Source organism: Prinia subflava, chromosome 15 (assembly GCF_021018805.1).
Source record: "Prinia subflava isolate CZ2003 ecotype Zambia chromosome 15, Cam_Psub_1.2, whole genome shotgun sequence".
In the NCBI taxonomy this organism is placed as follows: domain Eukaryota; kingdom Metazoa; phylum Chordata; class Aves; order Passeriformes; family Cisticolidae; genus Prinia; species Prinia subflava.
This window is the reverse complement of record NC_086261.1, coordinates 18089830-18108503: the sequence shown is the minus strand read 5'-3', so window position 1 is coordinate 18108503 and position 18674 is coordinate 18089830. Positions and strand designations below refer to the sequence as shown.

The 18674-nt window shown below is 38.2% G+C and overlaps 1 protein-coding gene across 2 annotated transcripts in view; it reads right to left on the bottom strand.

Annotated features, from left to right (window-relative positions):
• Positions 1-1039: 1039 nt before the first annotated feature.
• The window catches only part of VPS13C (vacuolar protein sorting 13 homolog C), a 73688-nt gene continuing 56053 nt past the window's right edge, over positions 1040-18674 (bottom strand). Inside the window, exons 67-83 of one of the 2 annotated variants that reach the window (XM_063412135.1) lie at positions 17890-18030; positions 16804-16885; positions 16649-16718; positions 16101-16212; positions 15668-15781; positions 15088-15224; positions 14741-14822; positions 14414-14527; positions 14087-14162; positions 13498-13661; positions 12940-12985; positions 11858-11981; positions 11117-11231; positions 5466-5557; positions 4390-4513; positions 4056-4142; positions 1040-2709 (exon numbers count right to left, since the gene is read on the bottom strand). In XM_063412135.1, coding sequence (XP_063268205.1) covers positions 2620-2709; positions 4056-4142; positions 4390-4513; positions 5466-5557; positions 11117-11231; positions 11858-11981; positions 12940-12985; positions 13498-13661; positions 14087-14162; positions 14414-14527; positions 14741-14822; positions 15088-15224; positions 15668-15781; positions 16101-16212; positions 16649-16718; positions 16804-16885; positions 17890-18030 — 1770 coding nt within the window. In that variant the 3' untranslated portion in view covers positions 1040-2619. The remainder of the gene's footprint in view (positions 2710-4055; positions 4143-4389; positions 4514-5465; positions 5558-11116; positions 11232-11857; positions 11982-12939; positions 12986-13497; positions 13662-14086; positions 14163-14413; positions 14528-14740; positions 14823-15087; positions 15225-15667; positions 15782-16100; positions 16213-16648; positions 16719-16803; positions 16886-17889; positions 18031-18674) is intronic. The other variant, XM_063412134.1, reaches the window with a different exon arrangement.

Genomic DNA, 18674 nt, shown 5'->3' with positions numbered 1-18674 from the left:
CAAACAAAAATCTCAAACAAACAAAAACCCCACCAAAATCTTTGAAAAAGCTTTTCACTTGCATTGCAGCACCTGGTTGAAATTCATCACTCAAGATTGTCTGAAAACACAGTGTTACCCTCTTACCCCAACAGATCACATAAACAGGATTTAATTGTGCAGTTGTTCCTGTGCTGAGCACAGTTAGGGACAAGAGACTCTCCTGGTACCTTAACTTCCTCAGCCAGCACTTCAGGAAAATGCACCAGCTCAAGGAAAAGAACTGGAAGGGAACAGGAAAAGGAAGTTCCCAAAGTTAGAGAGCAAAGCCCAGGAGAGTCAACAGCATTTGCAGCTACAGAGGATGCAGCCATGCCAAAGGGCACTTTAAAAACAAAGCAAAGACAGAAGGAGACACGGTGAAGTGCAATGGAATAGTAGAAGCAAGCCCAGGACAAGCACTGGAAACTAATTCATCCCAAATATCCACCTTCATTTAAGCAAGAACTGGAATTCCTCTCCCACGTCCTCTTGATCCCAGTGGTAAAGGAGGTTACTCATCCTCCAGCTGGAGGTCATCCACCAGCTCAAATTCAGCTGGTGAACCAAACTGCAAAGATGTGCATTTCAAAATAAAAACTACTGCTTCTTCAGACTATTTTAGGTAGGAGGTTTCTTCATTGAACCTAATCACATATAAAGTGAGAAAATGAAATATCTGTTTATAGTTCAAGCCAGAAAGTTCACCAAAAACATGAGGAAGTACAGAAAGGAATCAAGCAGAGGATTGGATTCAAGAGTGTCTTCAGAAGCGTTTTAAGCTCCAGTTCACCTAGAAACAGGCACATGATACTGCCTGAACATGCACCAAGTAGACCAAAGTGACATCTATTTTCAAGCATCAATTAAGAGGCAGTACACATACAACTGTCCCTAAATGTCAGAAAACAAGATGCAAAATCTGCTGAGCTTACAAAGCTCTTTTGCAGTACCTTCATCCTCCGATTGTTTTCATACAGTGTCAGTGACGTGAGGCAAACCAACAACACAAACCTTTAAATCACAGTACAAATACTTGCATATAAAAATTTATTGTCTTTTTTTTAAAACATGAACTTGATATACATACAGCCTGGACAGGTAATTTATTTATTGTTTGAGCAGAGCTTTCTGGAAAACAGGTGACAGCACAGACTTAAAGACTGTACCACATTTTTCCCACGTAGCAAAGTGGATTAATAGCCATGTGCATACAAAAACAATAAAATCATGTGTGCAATGCTCTCTACAAGTCCTGTGTTTGGCAGCTTGCTTTCAAATGTCTTAAGCTTTCTAACTTTGGTGAGCTCATAGGTACAGGTTAAGAGTGCATTTAAACAATGCATCAGCCCTTAAGTGAAGAGTTTAAAAATCCAGGCCTGGTGCAATGTATGGATCTGTAGAAAAATATTGTCATTTTAGCTCTTCAAGTTTGTATCTATAGCTATTATCCAATACAAAACAGAAGTAAGAAACAGAAAATATTCTTTGCAAGAAAAGGGAAATGGAAAGGTCAAATTTTGATGAGTTTTTGCAAGGACACTGATTTTCTTATCCAACAGGCAAAGACTGAGAGCAAAGCTCCCAGGTCCCTGATCACTGAGCTCCAGCCTGTTTGCTCAGCCCGTCCTTGACTCAGCCCCCTGTGGATGTGCCTTGCTAAGGATGGAACTCGTCTCAAGGAGGTCCATGGGGTTATTCACACCAGGCACACACTTTGGGTTTAAAGGCTGTGGTAAAGTGAATGCTAACAGCCTTCAGGAAGAGGAGCTGCAGCAGAAATGCTGCACCACAAGTGAGTTTTAACTTCATGAGATGGCATTCTTGCAGGGGAGTAACTATACACTGAAATATGGACAGCTAACTTCTTAGATTTAAGTTTTTGACATATAATGCTAAACCCAGTGTGTTGTTCCTCCTGGAGAATTCTTCAGGCTACAGTGACACAACCAAAACCATAAACAGGCACATGAGGTGAATAATATTTTCCATTTTTAAAGTGCAGATTTTCATTTACAATGTGACAACATTCCAAAGGAAGCATTTCCAGCCAATAGCCTACTTCTTTCATATAAACTCATTCTTACATTGCTTCAGTGCAGTATTTTCTAATACTAAACACTTAGAGATAAAATTATATGAGCTAAATTGTGTACAGTAATTTAAGGAGAATGTTGTCTAAAATAAGAGTTTTTAATTTGTTTCAACCATAAACAGAAGTAACTCATTTGGAAAAACACCAGAACCCCAACTACTACCACCAGTCTGTAAACCATAACCTTAGAGTGCAAATGAGATAACCACTTCATTTTAGAATCTCTGACATTAAAAAAGCAGAAAATAAAATTTCAATGTGGGAAACCATTTTATCAAAAATTGTAATTTTTAAACTGAAATGCAGGTTTCAGAAATCCATTGTTTTCAAATGATGCATAACTTCTAAAATGAAAGTGTTAATGGCTGTTAACTTTGAAAGAAGAGCTCAGATATTTTATCTTTACTTTTTGCCCAATGCTTTCATGTTGCTCCTAATCAATTTTAGGGAGAAAATTGCATACCAAATGTCACACATGACAAATCCTGTCATTATCAACACAGGATTTAAGGTTTCCTCAGCTGAGAGGAAGCTCTCTTCACCAGCCTCTCTTGTTTTCGTGTCATCTGGGCCTCCTGAATGGCACAACAAACCCTCTGTAAAACAACAGTGAAACAAAAAACAATTAAAGCACTTTTTTTTCCATAAGATGCTACTGAAACATAGCTAATTCAACAAACATGTAAACCCACACAGGCTGGTCTAAGTTACATTCTTAGCTCCTGATTCACATGCACAATATTCAAGTGCTGAACAGTAATCCACAAAAGGTAAATGGGTAGTGTTGTATTTCAGAGCAGAAAAATCGATTTGCAATGTATAAACACCAGATTAACATTAGCAAAGGAAAGTACAGTTAGGAAATAATACCAAAAAAGGTAATTAAACACAAGAAGTATCCTTCTAGTGTGACCTGTGTGTTTTGTGCAATGCTCCAGCTTTGGCCATGCCCCTCAGACACAGACAAACTGAAAGGATTTAAATTACTGAATTCCAAGTGTGATTTGGACAATATGCTGTAAGAGAAAGCTGCAGGAACATTTTTAGACAAGACTCAGGTAAAGAACTAAGACAGACTCTTCCAGTATATAAAGTGCCTCAAAATTATAGCAATTTTTTTCCTTCCCAGTCTAACCCATTCTTTCAGGAGGCTCAATCAATTTAATAGCAGCAATTTGGCCCTGGTTCTGATTCCATCTGCTGACTTGCCATTTACTGGAGCTACAATTTCAGGGATGCTTCCAAGGCACTGTGGATCCAATTGATTTCACCTTTGGTCTCAGGGAGAACACCTCCTCTCTCATCACCTGACACAACACTACAGGAACACACATGGTTTCCTAGGTAAATTTTTCTATTCCTGAAGTACCTGGAATTTATCCAAATTGATAGATCACCTTGGCTAAGTTACCTGCAAGATGCAACCATGCACAGAACAAAGGCTCACAAAATACTCCAGCCTCCCCAGCACCAACAGGAATAAACATTTAGAGAGAACTGGTAGAAAAACCAAACGTGAGGAGGGAGGAATCTAAGTAAGCCTTTTCATACAAGGTCCACTTGTCCTGGCTTAGGTGATCTTGAAATAATCAGGAGGCATGTGGAATCCTACAGACCACAGGGAATTTAATACAACCTAGTAGTTTAGATACTGGAATTATTTTCCCTTAATGAGCTTTAACATACAAACCCTAAGACTATGTGGTTTCAACATTAAATTATTATTGCAGAAACTCTTGATTGTTTGGACTATCTGGTGTCATCCTACTCTTGGTAAAACAGATTTTTCAACACAAAACTATGGTGAATGGTGCTCAGGCACAGCAGCCTGTTCTCTAACAAGTCTCTGAACACTACCAGCTTTTTTACATGCTGAGTTTCAACAACTGCCAACAATATCATAAGAAAAGAAGATTAAAATAAAAAAAAAAAAAGAATATACCCTTGCTGTAGCTTCGTCCTGAAGCTGAACTGCCTTCACACATTCGTGACCTGTACTGTCCCTTCTTTGGAACATCTTTTGATCCTGCTGCAGAGGGGAACAAAAATGTGCTTCAGATGACTCACACAACAAGAATGCAGAATCTCATACTTAAATGGCTTGAATGCCAACTTCAGGTTAGATTTCAACATTGTCTCTGTCACACTTTCAAGAAACTTTCAGTAAATCCTGTCACATAGACCCTTGGTTAGCAGTTAGAACCATAAATAAATTTAAAGCATGTATGGACCACTGGTGAGTATTAAATAGAAGAAAATTTACATGTTTTTCTTACCAAAACAGTGATTTTTAAAATATTTGCTTCATATGAGGGATAACGTGTGAATTCTTCAAATAAGTAATCCCACTCTGTTGTTAAATGGCCTAAGATTTCCACTTCTTTCACATATATCACTCTCCTGTTCAAGAAAAAAAAGGAAAAATTCATACTCAATCTCTCCCTGGGACTAGAACTCTGCAAGACAAACTGAACAAAATGAAAGTATTTGTTTAAGAAGGTATTTTCTATGTGGATTAAAAGCATCCTCTCAGTCACAGTGGACCATTCCTTAAATGCATTCTGAGACAATCACTGTCTTTAGAAGTCACAGATCACCTAAGACATCACCCAGCAAGAGAAAAGAACTGGAATCAGGAGAGGAGTGCACATTTATCCAAGGCTGCAAACAACTGCCCAATTTCATTCATGGCCTCTGTCAGTGCCTTGAAATCTCCACCTGCAGCCTGAATTCTGAGGTGTGCTGGTCACTGGTAAAAACCACACTGGGAAACCTCCACGGTCTTACTGTGGATGAGCCTCTCTCACACATTCAGGCAAGGTGCAAACTGGTGACCTGTGCAATGCAGAGATCACAATCCTTTTCATTATCTAGAGAAAGTTTTGAGTCCTCAAACTCAGGACTGCCCACATCTTCAATTCTAAAACTTGTCAGATGAGGTTTTTTTCATAATTTTCATCCTGGTACAAGGACATAAGTCCTCATTTAGAATATTCTTCCATTAACAAGAATGTAAACCTTTCTTATCAAACTGTTAGCTTGAGTGCAAACACTTATAACAAGCTAATTTGAAAAATCAAAAACAAAGAGAAAAAGAAAGAATACTTCCCTCCACTGTGATGAAAGGGTCACTGATCTCAGAGTACATTGTCTTCCCAAATTAGTATTCAGCACTGACATCACAACTCAATTACATTTTTCATTAAGGAAACAAAATAATTTAAAAATCAAGGAGAAAATAGAGAAGGAAAATAGATAGGCAGAGAACAGCAATCAGTTTAGACTTCGCCAGATGTCTAATCCTCAAGCAGAAATCATGTCAAGGCCTTAGAAAGCATTCAAATTTTAATACCTGTTGGTAACAATAAGGTTTGCTCTTCTGCCTCTTGGAATTGCACAGTGGTGTCGATACACCTCTTTTTCCAACTTTCTGATGTGCAGCTTCTGGAACAGAAAATAATTCCGTTACAAACAAACAAACCACACAAAAACAAAACAAAAAATCAAAACAAGCAGACAAAAAACCCCCATAAAACCCCACAAAACCACAAATCAAATTGGTATCTTGAATTCAAAGCCTTCTGAAGGTTCCCTCATTGTTAGTTCTTTAAAGGCAGGTTCTCACAGTGCTCCCAGTCCTGAAGCTGAGTCACTGAGAAGTCTGATCTGTTCCACCCCAAGGTAGAACACTGACACTGTATCAGACTCTTTCTTCAGCTTTGATTTCCTTTTTGAGCCAGTAATTGTTTAATAATGCTCTTTCTGCTACACCCCAGGCTGCAGGCTTCAGTCAAGAGTGAAAACCCTGCAAAGGTCATGTATTTTTATAAGGTACATGACTCAGACCCTCAGAAAAACTACCAAGATACAAATTCTCAATGCACCTCAAGATCAGGCTTCTGAAGCACTGAGGAGATGTGGCTATTCAATACCCAAAATACAAAGGTGTATGAAAGTGCAGATTAAATTACTCATCACGCTTTGATTAGACAACTACAACTCAAGTGACAACCTACAAACACAGAAAAGGGTTTGAAATAAAGGACTGAAGTGCTCCTAGGATTTTTTTGGCAATTATTCATGATTTTTTTTTTTGATTTCCCATTCTGTACATACTCTTGGAGTGAAGTATAATGTTTCCTAGAGCACATCACCAGGATTACAATATTCCACCAACAACACAGCCAGGCTCACAGTCAGCCCCACATCAAGCTCCAAATAAATCTCACTGGATTAAAGGCAGCCAGACTCACAGAGTGATACCTGAACCTACTGTGGGAAAGGAATACGCATCAAAACATCATGCAGAAAAAGATAAAAGTATGAAATTCATCATATGCTACCAGTGGGAACCCAGCCTTAAAGTGAGTATGAGAATCAATGTGTCAACTGCTGCTTCTCCTGATATGCAATAAATCTTTAAAAAAAAGAACTTCTAAATAGTGTTTAATTTGCAAAAATTAGCAACACAATTATGTAAGTGTAAAGCCAATATATATTAGCTTTGTACTCTCCAGGTCAATACAAGCCCCTTTTTTTGGTACAATCTGTTTAAGGGAAAATGGGCAGCTCCTGTGTAGAAACATGGGGAAATAGAAGGAAGAATGCCTGAGTGCAGAATGCACACACTTCACATCAGCCTTCAGCAAATGGGTGCCCAAAAGTGGTTTGATATTCTTCAGAGCAAAGTAAGATGACTTTCAGTTCATTTTACAGCTGTTACTGTGGAATTCAGCCTCTATAACAGTAAATCCCTCAAGTTTCTGACAAACTAGTACCAATAACCTGAAGAGGATGGACTAAAAATTCAGTATGTTTTTAGTTATTTCTTGTAAATAGCCGTTTCTTTTTTATTTCCTTAGATGGACCCATAAATCCCAATGAGATGACAACAGAGGCTTCACTTGACTCCACAATTATCTGTCTGTGACTAACAGGTTTAACTCCATGCAGTTTAAGTAACCAAAATTGAAAGATCAGCTTACATAAGAATCAATTAAAAGAAGGTTTGACATTTTTTTATATTTGCATTTTATTTTCATATACTCAAAAGTTCAACAAATATCTTAAAGCATCATCATACATCACAACTGACTCCAAAAAATCCTTTAATCTCAAAAATGGATGAATATTCAAGAGCTGAAATCAACAGCACAGTGTTTTTCTGGACTTGCTCCCTAGTGATGTTATATTTTGAAATACATTTTAATCCAGCATTTTTCAGCAACCAGAACCCCAGAGTCAACCAACATCTTCTATAAAAAAATATCCCTTTCTGACCATCTTAAAAATTTCTGAAACTGTACAATGTACATAAAGGAAACAAAGATGCCAGAAAGGCTGCTTATCTCAAAGTCTCTTCAAAACATTAGAAGAAACAAGGCAGCGTAAGACTAAAATGAAAATATGAACTCACATTTTATACCTGAATCTTAGCTGTTTCAAAAACAAGTAAAAAATTGAAGAAATAGAAAACCCACCACCATGTGAAGACTGTAATTCAAAGGCTGCAATCCATATTCTGAATCCTTTTGTTGAATATGAAGAAATTAGACATGCCACATATTTAAACAGATTTATTCATAAGCATGTTTCTCTATTCAAACTCAAAGCTTTGGAGAGAAAGCCTGTTTCTCACAACTTCAGAAACAATCCCAATAGTATTTTTAGATTTTACATGCAATATGTTACCAAAGTAAGAGTTCCCACTGAGGCCTGTGCCTAAAAGATGCAGGATTTCTCAGAGCTATTCTCAATACACCTGATAGATGCCAGCACAATGGTGGTGGCATTATGTAAAAAGGGAGTTGCACTTGATGTAAATTACTCCATGATCTGCACACTCCTACAATTTAGACATCTTTATAAAAGCTGTTATTTTTATGAGCATACTAGAGCACTTTGAAGAAGTTAACTCATTCTTATTTTACATGGAAATTAAAGAACCAATGCAAATGTACAGAGCAGAACAGCGAGTCGAGCAGAAAGAGAATCTGCAGTTTCCAGCACAGCCTGTGCTCTGCCACACAACACTGTCTCACCACCCTGACTCAATTATTCATGAGGTGTTCTGCATTCTTTATAAAGCTCCACGCTTTAACTGGGAAATGAAACAAAGTAATGCCACGGGCATTGAATAATGGATGAGTGACATCATGGCAGCCCTGAGGAGCTGGGGAGCAGCAGCCCCTCGCTGGGCACGGCGAAGGCTGGGGCAGACCTCACCTCCAGCACCGCTCACACCACGACTGAAACACTCAGAGGTGACTCCTGGCAAAACAGCCCTCCCAGAGCTGCCCTGTGTGTGCTTTGCTCTCCAGCTGTGCTGACATTTGTGTTTCACAACACACAGAGCACTGCTGGTGAGCTGAGGCTGCCTGAGCACAGCCCTGCACAGCGCGCACACACCCAGCGCTCCTGGACAAGAACTGCACTGACCTGCTCCACCTGCCTGGGGTCCTCGGTTTGCACCAAAACTCCCATTTCCTGTGCAAAAAGTACCTGCTCTTTTAAATGTCTGCTCCTCTAAGACAAGCTCTAATGCCTGCCATTCACACAAAAGTAATTCAGTAAAATATTTTTCCATGCAATCACTGGATAGTATTGAGGCATCTGTTCCTTAGGGTAACCTAACAAGGTTTCCACTCTGTGAGCCTGTATTTATTTTCAGGGGACATATGCATTAAATGCAGTCAAAGCAGATGAGAAGGTGTGGGTTCTGGTTAAACTACTTGTAAATAGGATCAAAACTGGATCCAAAAATAAACAGCACTTGTACCTATTGTGATTAAATCTGTAAATGCATGTAGAACTGACTTTCTGACTCATCTGTTTCATTAAATATCCGATTTCGTGTAAAGACACTGTCCTGTCTTGCTTTACAGTACTTGCTAACATTAGAAAACAAAACCTTCCCAACACTGACCTCTAGCACAAAAATCAAGAACAGTTAATTAAACCTCTCCTGCATTCCATTAAGTGACTTGTTGAAAGAAACAAACTGTATTTAGTCAACTGTACAGAAGATTAATTCTTGGTTTATATCCAGTTCTAATCTACACTTTTTAAGACAATGTCCACATCCCTCCCTAGATGTGGTGGAACTGTATAATAACAAATTTTCTGTGTTGATTGTGCCACTTTTTCCTTTTTGCTAGATGTAAAAAACATAGTAAAAAAAAAACTCAAGAAGAAAATATTTGGCTTGCTTAATATATCACAAATTAATTTCATTTAATCATCTAAAAAAATCACTAAGTGTTTTTTTTGAATAATTTTAAATTGACCATTACATTCTAAAAGGCATTACCAGCAAAGAGGCTTCTGTTTAACATTTTTCCCCATATGATAGGCAAAAAATTTGCTCTGACAACAGCTTGTTAAGCTTAGCTTGTTAATATGCTGTATTAGTAATGAAATTTATGGCATTGCTTAGTATAGAAATACATATATACTTATTTCTATATGTGTGTAAATTCCTGCTAACAGCTGAAAGTTTATACCTATTTTTTGATGTTGAAGAGCAAAGCCCCTGAAGATTCTGTGAATAAAAACCAGAGTCAACTAAGCTGGCTGTCTGTTTTAACTGAGCCAAGCTCATAAAAAACAGGAGTAGTAACGTGAAGGCCTTGTGGGTCAGCAGGGGAGCAGTGCCAGGCCTATGGCACAGGACAGAAAACACAAGTACAGGTTTTCTCTGCATTTCTGTGAAAATAGCACTTCTAGGGCATGCAATTACAAGCATTTTCCCAGAAGGAAATTCCATTCACTATCACTGTTTTAAACTTTGCTCAAGATGTTGCTCTGCCCCTCTGTCCACTGCTCTGCCTCTAGGAGAGCACCGATAAATAAATGAACTCAGGACTTAACCTATCATGATTCTTTTGTCCAAGTGCCTTCTGTTGTTGCCATTCATAAAGAGCTAAGCATCCTCAGAAAAATAAATATACAGGAAACAAACCCTCCCTGTCTCTCCCATCTGACTCACTCATCTAACCTTACTGAAGATGGTTATTCCAGTTTGTTTTCTGAGCTTGGACAACATGAAACTCCATTTTATTCAACTGCTACACAGAAAAGACAGGGAAGAGGGGGAGAGGACATAGTAAATGCAATCATGCCCTTTTATCTAAATACTTAAGGCAGATGAAAAATTGTGACAGAAACAGACAAGAAATATGGAAAATGTTTACTCCATTATTCCAGTTCTTGCTGCATGCCAGGAGAGAAGGAGAAAGAAAAGAAACGTTAGAAATAGAACAGGGAATAAGGATTAAAAGACCATGTACAAGCAAGTAGCAAATATCCAAGTTTTGGTCTTAAAATGTTAATGTAGACAGTTAATTAACTTTTTACCAACAAAATAAGCATTTAAAGCTGAGCATTAAGAACACAAAGTCTGAAATACAAATTAAGCAGACTCTGACTATGAAGAACTTGAAAACTCATGTTGTTCATCTTCCATATGTCAGGCACATCCACATGAGGAGCAGGCTAAACGTCCACACAGTGCCTGTAGCTATGACAGATTGCTATTCTGAACAACATAAGGAAAAACCAAACAGTGGTATTTTGAAAATTCATGCAGTTTTTTAACTGCTGATACAACCAAACAATTCAAGGTCTATTAATCTTTTTAAAAAGTTGCTTAGTCTGTAAACTACCCTCAGCTTTGTTATAAGGACAAAAATTTGGAACTATCAAAAAGAGGGGTTTTTTCCAACATAATTAAATCTTAATCCTAATAATTCTTAATTCTACTACCTACTTCCAGAGCATGAGAAGTGACTACAGAACATAAAATGGAGAAGATTATATAACAGCAATGCTGCATTCAGCTCACTCCAAGCACTGAGCCTTCCCTGCTATCCAGGCTTGCTTCACGAAATAGGCTGGGGCAAATTTTTACTTCAGCTAATTACTGCTACAGATTGATTGCAACTTAATCCTTTATGGAACCTGCAGGTTAGAGAATGTTAACAGTGTTTACAATGCAAAACATACCTCAAACAAATCATACCCCTCAGCCTCCACCCTGTTGTAGGGGCGGATGATGCCGTCCTCGCGGATGAGGCGCGGCGGACGCAGATTTGACACCTCCTCAGTGGATTCTGCCACCCTGCCACAGACAGTGCAACGTTACTCTGGTTAATACAGCCCTGAGTTTCACCAGGACATCTCTAAGAAGTCACCCTTTCACTTGTAACACATCCCACTGACACATCCTGGTACCCTGCAGATGTAAATAATACAGACACACTGGTAATAATAAATCAGAAGTAGCACTAGCCAATTAAACAGCTACAGAATAAGCTGGAGATCTTTATTCCCAAGTGCAGATGATTTACTAAGAGTTCTCAAGTTTATTAACAAATTATTCAAAGTTTCTATTAAAGAGCCCCTGATGTGCACTCCTAACTGAATTTCAGGCTAACCAAATTTCAAGTTTTATTCTGAAAATTTCAGTGGCCTATTTTCCACAGTAAATTTAACTGACATTTCTCCTCAGAGGAAGGAGCAAAACAAAAGAAATGGATTAGTTATTGTCTACCTGGACTACAAAAGCAGCAATTTCCTCATCATCATAAAATACATTTGTTAAAACATTTGCTACTGGACATTTCTCAAGCTCACATATCATTCTGCTTTTTGTATTTAACAAATAATTATGTGGCACTACAGGGGCACTTTATCACCTGCTATCCCACACAGGGGGACACTTCCACACCCCCCCTTGCACTGTACCTCTGAATGCCCTGGAAGGTGCTGCTTGCCATATCCACAATGCCTCCTGTCGGGCGGGCTACCACTCCCACCAGCCCCTTTCCAATGCCTTTAAAGAACCCAGCTGCACCTTCTTTTTTAGCCCCTTTAAAGGAATAGAAACAGAGAAATAAATGTTTTCATGACCTAGTTAACCACAGAATTAAACCATGACTGCTACAGGGGAGCTGGTTTGTATTTAAAACAGCCCCCAGCCATTGATTGCAGAGTCCTAGTGTACAAAGTCTCCCACTGCTTCTGCTCTGCTCACACATCATCTTCACTTCCTACCTTACAGCCTCTGAGGCCCAGGACTGAGATGTTATCCAGATTCTCACACTTCCAGTCTGGACTGGAATGAGTTTTTATAGGTTGAGAGTAATAACAAAATATTCTGAAGCCACTGAGATGCTCAAGTATGATAGAAGTTAACTATTTCCATCTCAGAATTGCACAGTTCTGGTGACATATAACTATGGAAGAACCTCAGGAGTGTTCAGAAATCAGGTGTGGTCACCCTCCCAAGAGACAAGGACTACATATCAAAGTATCACTCAAAAACTATAAAATACCACACAGTTACAATTGATTCCCAACATTTAAACCACTGCCACTTGGAGATTAATAAGAGGCATTTATCCTGGATATTTTTCATCTATCTATCATTTTCATGAAGTACCAGGCACAAATAATGACTTCAGACATAAAACCAAATTTGCTGTTTAAGATTTCTCCGACTTTTAGAGTCCCAAAAAGCTTTTTCAGCTGGTCATTTTTACTTTATTTTTACTATCTTTATTCTTACTTCAGACAATAAATTGGGTACTACAGCAGGCTTAAAATACATCACTGAGTATACAAAGATTTAAAAGGTGGTAAAGCAAATAACAGATATAAAGATACTTGAGGAAATCTTCGTGTAAATTCACATTTGAATAAGAAATATAAAAATCTTGTGATGCCTTAGCATCACCATACTTGGACTGATGTTTCTTAACATTACAAACTAAATTGTAAAGCATTGAGAGACCACTTCAGCAGTGCAGTGCAGCCTTGGTGCTTACCTTCCACTGGTTTAGTGATGATGCCTGTCACTCCTCCAACAACACCCTGAAACAAAGACAGTTAAGTTCCCAATGAGAAAGTGGAATGATGTTAGTCCAACTGGGCAACTTCATAACTTTATTTTAATACTTTGTAATGTAAAGTTCAGTATCAGAAACACTGTTTGGCTGGGGGTTTGGGATTTGTATTTTCTATTACTTTATATTTTTAAGAAAACTCTGACTGAGGGAAAGCCTTGAATGACACAACTGACTACAAGGTGAAGTAAGGGCCCAGTTAACCTTAATTACCTAACACACTTGAACATGAGTAACTATTTATTTATTTATACAATTCACAGGAGAAATTGGTGTCATTTCCTAACTTCAGTTCCTCAGGCTGAGCAGAAACATGACCTCAAACACTACAGCTGATGCACAACACTGAGTCTCCTATAAACCCACTGCCTGTCTGTCTCTTCTGTTTAGTTATTAACCAACAAAAAAGATATCAAACTTTCTTGCAGGCTTGATTTTCAAGCAAGCTGGCACATCCAACACTCATCTCCAAATCCATACCCGTAGCAGGCCTTTTCCTCCTTTGGCCAGGCTCTCCCCAAAGTCTTTTGGCTGCCGACCCATCTCCTCTCTCCTTTTCTGCTGGAATTCTTCATCCAGAGTGATGGCAGCCAGGCCTTTGCCAACAGTTCCAGTGATCCTGGACACCATCCCTGCTGCCCCACCTGAGGGAACAGGGCACAGAGCTAAAGTCACTGTGCTCTCACAGCTGAAGAGCAGACAACACACAGGAAGCAACAAGTTTGGAGCAATTTCCCTTCATATTCAGTTTAGATTTGATGAATTGACACAGAGCCACACGTTGTCCATGAGGAGAGTCCAGAATCTGGTCTGATATCCGTCCATACAGCACTTCTCCAGACATTTTAGGAGCATTAAAATGATGCTTCTTATTAATCCAGAGCATGTTATTAATTTAGCTATATATGCAATGTTTCTCACATTGGTTGCAAACAGGTATTTAGATGGTCTCAGGTCAATTATGTGTGGATGATCTGTATCACAAACACTGGCAACAGTATGACAGCCTTGAATATTCACAAGAAAAATAATGTGGGAATTCACCAAACCAGAACATTGTGACACATACCCACTGTGTGCCCAAGGAGACTTCTAACACCAATTACAAAGCCTTCAGCAAATTCTTCAGGTCCTTGAACAGCACCCTAAAAATGAAAATTATTAGGATTAGCAGAAAAGTACACAATGATGCATCTGTTTCAAGAAAAACTAGCAACCCCTTTACATTGATGCAAGTAAGGCCATCTGAATGGGTTATTTCTTTGAAATTCACATTAAAAAATTACTGCTGCCTGCCTGTTCAGGGTGTGGAGTACAGTGACAACAAACTACAACCCTGCCAGTACATCCAATCAGCCTTTTATAAAGACACAGGTAAAGAATCAGGAACTCATACCTGAAAGGGCTCATAGAAGAAAGCTTCAACTCCCTCAGACAAACCTCTGATCAAACCAAATGGATTTCCAAGAACATCTAACCCAAGTACAAGAACATACATCTGTTTCAGGAACTAAACGATGAGAGAGAAGAAAAAAGGCAAACAACAAAAGCAGAGTTATGAGCTGTTGTCACACACATCAGAACCTAAGCCTGGTTCATTTTTAATTTACTACCCAAGTAAGGTATTAAGAGTGCCCAACTAAATATTTGGTGAAGAAAACTAAAATCTTCTTTAAGACACATACTCAGAATTTTACACAAAGGCTTGACTAAATAAGCTTACTTGTTCACTATAATGTCTAATAACTCTCATCCTCAGTTGATCTCTCTTGTAGAACTGGTATTTAATTTCAAAGAAGGCAAGTCTGAAAGACAAGTAATCATACATTAGTTAAAGATACCCTTCCTCATTCAAATACTTCTCTGCTTTCCTTCAGAGAATCCTGAAGACTGTTGCCTTAAAAAGGATCTCAAATCCCATCTTCCCTCCACTCCTCCCTTTTCCCTAAGGCTGTATAAACTTACACTGGAGTCAGTCAGCAACGTTCACTAGGGATCCAATAATTAAGTGTACAGCAGCTTTAATCAAAGTATTAAACAAAAAAACCCCAACCAATTTTATTTGCTTACTTGAAAATAAGATCATCCACATCTGTCAGAGTGGCTCCAATACTTTTCAACAGCAAGTTCAGAGAATGGATGGCTATCATTTCCTCCCCCTTATCGGATGCTTCTCCACCAGAAGCCAGAGACAAACTCAAATGCAACTGTGAAGGCAGAATTAGTGAAACAAGACAAGTCAAGACCAAAAAAAAGCCAGACCAGAGCAGACAGGTCATGTGGTGCACATGTAAAAAAATCACTGATGGAAGCTGAGGAAATATCATTTCATCTAGTCAGGAATTTTCTTCCCTTGCTCCAAAAAGATCTAACTGCTTCAAGGAAGACATGAAGATAATCCCATGAAAGTGTATTTTAATACAATTCATGATACATTACTTTATCCAATATTTTATCTGCCTTTCAGCATTATTATACCCATTCATTCTTCCCACTTAGTTATGCTTAAAGGTCTGTTTGTTCTCATGGGCAAGGAAGTTTTCCAACAAAGTATTAAATTCTAGAGAAGGTAAAATTCCCACTAGGGATGTATTTACTGTAATGAATTAATTAGATGTATTATAAACCTCTCAATCTCTCTGTTGCATACCTTAATTGGAGAAATATGGAAATGTTCAAAGAAGCTGAGCATTGACAGGTCTGTTAGGGAAGACTCCATTAGCTCGGTGTTAAGTGCATCCACATCTTGCTGAATTAATTTAGACTGGTTTCAATATTAAAAAAAAAAGGGAAGTTAATCTCATCCATATATGTAATACAACTAATCATATTCTATCTAAATGTGTTTTTATGCATATATATAAATAAACAGTAGAAAAAATAATCATAGTTAAATACAGTTAACTAACTAGTTAAGTATGAGTGTACTAATGAATCCAGGGATAGCAAAAAACCCAAATAACCCTTAACAAACACAAAATTTCTGGGTGATTTTTCCATTTTATATTATATTGATATTGACCTAAATTCCTCAATCCCTTATGGTCCCATTCCAGCAAAAGTCAGTTTCTCTCATACATTACCCTTTGTCTTTCAGCTTCTGGGTCTGTAGATGGAGTGAAAAGTTCACTAAGTGCTCCTAAAAATCCTTGATCAATTTTCAGTGCCATTTCCTGGATAAGAACCATGAAGTACCTAAAACATGGGAAAAAAAGTGTATACTTGTATAAATTTAACTTAAAAATTACATGCTTAGCTTACACAAGTGAAGTCTTGCTATGCAATGTCACATATTAAGATTTGCAATCCACAATATCAACTGTTAACCTACAGTTAAAAGTGCTTTATTGGCCAGCACTGCACAGCAAACAGACATAACTCTGATACTGCAGCACAGGAAGGAAATAATTCTGATTACTAAAGAATTTGCATAACAGTCCCTTCATATGATCAGTTCTTATTTTCTAAAAGTAAGTTCCTGTTTGAATGATTTTTTTTTTTACTGGAGGTATTTAAAAACTCAGTCTGAAGTCAAGAGTGGTTTGGATAGGAGAATGAACTTTAGAACAAAGTTCCCTTCTAAAATATCTTACACCCCAAAAATCGAATTACAATACACTGTTACACTCACTTGAATTGCAGGACTTGGCTGTATTCATTGAATCTACTGATGATGCTGATGTCAATGAAGGGTTTTGGTTCTAAAGAGAAAAAAACAAAAATAAATTGCCAAACTCCTACTTTCAAGGCTGAATAAATCTGATGTTATTATAGGCTTTCTCTTACCTGAATCCAAAGCAATCGACTTGGGAGGGGCTACAGGGTGAAATACAACAGGAAACATCGATCCTGGTAATTGATTATCAACCTAAAAAATTATTGCATCATTACAGGAATATTTTAGTGACATGATAATCAAACCAGTTCCCATTTCAGAAAGCTTGAGTAACTTGTTTATAAATTGTGTTCAAGAGCAATGTTTTATTTATCTGGGTGGAAGGAGGAAAGAGCAAAAGGATTATTCTGATATCAACGTGGAATGTTATTCATTTATAAAAGGTCAGTGCTGCAAGTGCTGCACAAGGGATGCTTAGAGAGGCTCACACCCACAAAGACTCACTCACAAGGTGTGCAGCTGATGGCTCACACTGACTGTACAGTAAAAAACTCCTTCAGGCAAAAATAAAAACAAAATGGAAGATAAAAGGAAAGAGCAAACTTCCCCACCAGCTGGTCAGAAAAAGCACCAGGGTGCTCAGTGAAGGGCAGCAAATAGAGATGAAGATGGCAACGATGATGACTCAACATGATTTCCCTCTAGCACTGAACACTTCTCACTTAATGCTTAAATGCTCTACTGGCAAATTCAGCAACACTATTAGCACTGACTGGACTATGCTGATCTGCTGCAAGGGTTGCACATTAATTTAGTGGTAATATTACATGTAGATACATTACTGAGTACTCTTTTAGCATATTTAGATGCCTGTTCTCTACTTCCCATTAGACAGGCAATTTTTGTACTAAAGGGCTCTAGACCCCTAGATAGACTCTGTAGAATAACCTTACACTTCTGTGTAAAAACTACAATAAATTTTGAAAAAGGCTGAGGTCTGTTTTAAAACACTAAAATTATTTAGAAATAAACTCTCCATCATAGCACCCTGCTTTACAGTTTTGTGGAATTCTCTCCATCCCACTTGCAAAATCCTGGGGTGACATTTCTGCAATACTTTTCCATCACAGCATCCCTGCTACTCTGATGCAGCAAGCAAAGCACCACATGCAAGAGATCTGGAGACACTTCTTCACAAAAATTAGGAAAATCAAAGCCCTGATGTGTCTGTTTAGAAGGCAGAGGAAGGCTGGTACCTGCAGCCAGTAGAGCTGAGCCCGTAAGCTCCTTTGGTGAGGGGACTGTTTGAATTCAACCTGAATCCCTGACAGGAAGCTACGGCGGATGCTGCATCTGACTGGGAGACGCATTTCCATCGGAGACTTACTAAAATTCACCTGCAAACACAAGAAGGACAGAGTTTAATTTGGGAAGCAATAAAATGGTACATTACTAGTTAACAGACTAGCAAATAAACCCTGTGTTTTTCTTTATTATCAGATCACAAGGCTACTCGATTTCTCCATCTAATTAACTGCATGGAAGGCAGTGAAAATCACCAGCTAGTGACAAGGACATTATATTGCAGCTTTAGTTGTCCCTAGCAGGACCCTCTGTGTTATCTAAGGAGCTATTTCTTCATGAGTTAGATCTTACCCTGGCATAATTAGAGATATTTATATGCAGCTGACTACTTTCCCAACCGATGCTTTTCCCCTGATCCTGAAACTTTGAAGTTATGAGAAGCAAAAGCATAAAGCTCTCCTTTATTGAGAGTGAAATGTAATGACCTACAGATAAAAGATTTGACACTATGCACTATAAATGCACTACTGCAATGGTCAAAACTCAAGTATTATTCAATGAGCTGAAGGTGCATACATGTTTTTCAAATGAAAGGATGATGTAGGAAATAAGCCTGACTGTGGTACTGTAAGATGGTTGTATTGCACTTAGCAATTTGAATATACTCTTTATGCATGGAATACAGGCATGGATAATTAATGTCTGAACAAGATAAGTAAGTGGATTAGTTTCAAGA